The sequence below is a fragment of the Hipposideros armiger genome, unplaced genomic scaffold (assembly GCF_001890085.2).
Source record: "Hipposideros armiger isolate ML-2016 unplaced genomic scaffold, ASM189008v1 scaffold_831, whole genome shotgun sequence".
NCBI lineage: Eukaryota > Metazoa > Chordata > Mammalia > Chiroptera > Hipposideridae > Hipposideros > Hipposideros armiger.
In genome coordinates this window covers 475,167-478,926 of record NW_017732181.1, presented here as the reverse complement: position 1 = coordinate 478,926, position 3,760 = coordinate 475,167, and the positions used below count along the sequence as shown (strand labels likewise).

Here is a 3,760-nt window from a genome sequence, read left to right as displayed (position 1 = left end):
TGTGTATTGGGTTGTAGGAAAAGTCATGATGTATTTTTTCTGGTTTAAGTTGCAAAAATGCGTCATGACTTTTCCGAAACCATATATATATATATATATATATATATATATATATACATATATGTATGTATATATGTATATATATCTTATAATCATGTATACGTATACATATATGTGATCAAAAATATGGTGAATGTTTAACTTTTAAAATTATTACAGTAAAAGACACATTGCCATTAATCCCTCTCAAAACACTCCCCCTTTCTTCGAACACACTTACCCCATCATTCTTGCCACTTTCTGAAGCAGTTCTGGAAGTCCTCTTTTGTGAGTGTCTTTAACTGTGCTGTTGAGGCTGCCTCAATGTCCTGAATTAATTCAAAACATCTACTTTTCATGGTCATTTTGACTTTGGGGAAGAGCCCAAGTAACACGGTGCCAGATCCATCTGATGAATAAGGTGGATGAGAACACACTGTGATGTTTTTATTTGACAGAAACTGCCATGCCAGAAGTGATGTGTGACATGGGGCCTTTCCATTGTGATAAAAAACTACTGTGAATGCTGCTATCGAGTGCCATCCAACAGAAAGGCAGGAATCTTCAATACGGAAGCGGTGTGTCAAACCTTAGTAACAGTGTGTGACAAGTTTCAACTTGTTCAGAGCAGTCAGTCGGGTGTGAGCTATGGTTGAGAGAAGGTATGTTTTAAAGTGTGCCGTTAATTATCCTCCATCATGACAATGCTCCGTGTCACACATCACTTCTGGTATATGGCAATTTCTGTCCAATAAAAACATTACTGTGTATCCCCATCCACCTTATTCACCGGATCTGGCACTGTGCAACTTCTGGCTCTTCCCCAAAGTCAAAATGATTCAGGATATCGAGGCAGCCACAACAGCACAACTAAAGACACTCAACGAAAGAGGGCTTCCAGAACTGCTTCAGAAAGTGGCAAGAACAATGGGATAATTGTGTTCAAAGTGAGGAGGAGTATTTTGAGGGGGATTAATGGCAATGTGTCATTTACTGTAATATTTCTTTTTTATTTAAACATTAACCTTACTGTTTGATGACACCTCGTATACACTACATATCATACACTGACAACTCTGCATCCTGCCCTGATGTCTCAAGCATAGATATCTTTTGAGGATTCAAGTGTAATCTTCTAATAGAAATGAAAGAAAGAAAGGTGCCAAACCATGTTTGACATGACCCTTTTTGTGTAAATTAACTTTACAAACAGAGAGAGGGACGGCCGAGTGGTGCATTGGTTAATAGTTGACTTGGGATGCCAGCTCTGAGCAGCAGGGCTGCCGGTTTGGATCCCACATGCAGGCCAGTGACACTGCGCCCTCTACAGCTAAGATGGTGAACAACAGCTCGACCTGGAGCTGGGCTGCCTGAGTTGCCGGTGAAGGCGTAGGCTGCAGTGAAGCTGCAGTGGGCTGCCGTGAGCTACCGTGAGTGGCTGGCAGCTGGCGTGAGGGGCCAGCAGTCAGCATGTGCTGCCAAGAGCCACCGTGAGCAGCTGTCCAGTCGCCGGCGACTGATCTGCCTCAGCCGGGAAGAGTGCAATGATCATAATGCCAACATGGGCCAGTGAAGCAACATCCTCCACAACTAGACTGAAGAAAAAAAGGATAGCAACTTGTCTGTTCCCCATCCCCGATTCCCCAGCGCTGTTCCCCTCCCCTAATTCCCCAATTAAAAAAATCTTTAAAAAACAAACAAACAGAGAGCGATTATTTAAATGTTGGTATTACACATAAAAGTTTTGTCTGTAAGAAAACACAAGGAGAAACCGTTATTATTAGTTATCTTTAGCACTGATGTTGGGACACTGTAAAAAAAAGGTTCACTCCTCCTTTTGAACTTTACTGTTTTATTTGAATTTTCTAGCCATGAACCTGTATTACCCTTCTTTAAATATGTCAATCAGGGCTACTTGAATGGTGGGATAATGGGCCATTTTTTATTTTCTTTATATACTTCTCTGTATTTAAAAAATCTAATAAATGTTATTGAAACAAGAAAAAGATATGTCACTTTTGTAAACAAAGAATAGTACATTCATTTGTTATTCCCCTGGATAGTCAGAAATCTCAAAGCTTGTTTGTAGGTGACAATCAGCAGTATGCAAGTCCCACAGTTGATCCCCCAAGTTCTTCTACACACACTGTGACAACTACCTCAAGTTGCATAATACCTACTTCCTTTCCTCTTAAAAGAAGACATGGGAGTGACTTAAGCCTCTCTTAGAGTCCATCAAGACAGATACCACATTTTATTCTTTGTCACATCCTTAGTATCAAGTATAGCACCTGGCATATAGCAATCTATTAATAAATTACTGTTCAATATATGGCGAATGGATATTAACTACTTACAAGATAAGTCAATTTTTAACTTGTCTTTCAGGGCATCACTTCCGGAACGTATCAACTTCCTGACCGTAGAAGCATGTTCCTAAAAAGGAGGTAAATTGACAAATCAGAAGGATGAATTGTCTACTTAGAAGCTAATAGAATATATACATGTCAGAAGCAGTCCTCCTTAAATAAAACCTTAAGCCTTCCAAACGTTAGGAACAGTGCCATGTACCATGAGATACCATGCCTTGTGCAAGTCAAGTTAGGATAAGGCTGACTTCACTAATCTCATTGTTGTCTTTTAGTAGCTACAGTTAATGTTTTCTCCAGGCTCTATATTCCTCCCTCACACTGCTGTCCTTCAGTTGTAGTTGCTAAAGAAATGCTTAGCTGCAGTTTGCTGAGTATTAATTAACCCTAATTGGGGAAATAGCTTTCTGAAGTCCATCCTTAATATAGCTTTCATAGACTAAATAATACTTGAATACAGGTCTCAGTGGAGGAAGAGAACCTAACACAATATTGAGATGAGCTTCAACAGCCTTGCATGGTGATGAATTTGCGGGACACAGTGCTGGTCCCTCTCACTGCCCCTTCTGAGGTGACAGAAAGGATTTTAGAAGAGACTTATCTTGACTGTCCAGTGAACAGGCTGTTAGCATCTGTGATAAGTGACTGAATCCATCATTATCACAGCTATTTGTCAAGAAATCAACCCACATGATAGGTGGTATGTACAAGACAAAAGAGATGCTGCTCAAATAGTACACACTAGGATAAGGCTGCTTAATAGAATATGATTCCTGGAAAACAAATGTTCTCAGTGTTTATAGCCTACCTTAAATAGAAATGCTACAGAATCCAAGCAGATCTAACACTTATGAACTGAAGACATTTGCTCTGAGATACAAGGGTTTCTTACCGGAGGCAGACGCACTATAAACTGGCTCTCAAGTTCGGTAGGAGGTTCACGCTGGCTTTTACTCATCTCTTGTTTTTGAGTTCATGAAAACAAAAACAAAACCAACAGAAAGTCACCAACACTCCTCTTGCTCCCTCTGCTGACCCCTTCTGGTAGTACTGGTTAAATTATACAAGATCTTGTCCGTAACTCACTGGAATGGTGTGTGTGTACACTTCTGAAATACCTTATTTGACATAACTTTTTTATTTCTAAAAATCACTCTATCTCTCCTCCAAAATATGCATATTTTCAAAAATTAATCCAAATAACATGATAACAAATGAAGTCAGAACTGTTATGAAACATGATTTATTAGTCTTTTTAGTGAAATTCTTAGACTCTCAGGTAAAGGACTACAATTCTCCAACACATTGGGGGCTACAGAAGCAAACTACATACCTCTGCAGGGAAGAGTGCC

At 39.7% G+C, this 3,760-nt stretch overlaps 1 protein-coding gene across 2 annotated transcripts in view; it reads right to left on the bottom strand.

Moving 5' to 3' along the window:
- Positions 1-3,367, bottom strand: part of TAF7L (TATA-box binding protein associated factor 7 like) — a 22,835-nt gene extending 19,468 nt beyond the window's left edge. Inside the window, exons 1-2 of one of the 2 annotated variants that reach the window (XM_019629209.1) lie at positions 3,301-3,367; positions 2,397-2,475 (exon numbers count right to left, since the gene is read on the bottom strand). In XM_019629209.1, coding sequence (XP_019484754.1) covers positions 2,397-2,475; positions 3,301-3,366 — 145 coding nt within the window. In that variant the 5' untranslated portion in view covers position 3,367. The other variant, XM_019629210.1, reaches the window with a different exon arrangement.
- Positions 3,368-3,760: the final 393 nt, after the last annotated feature.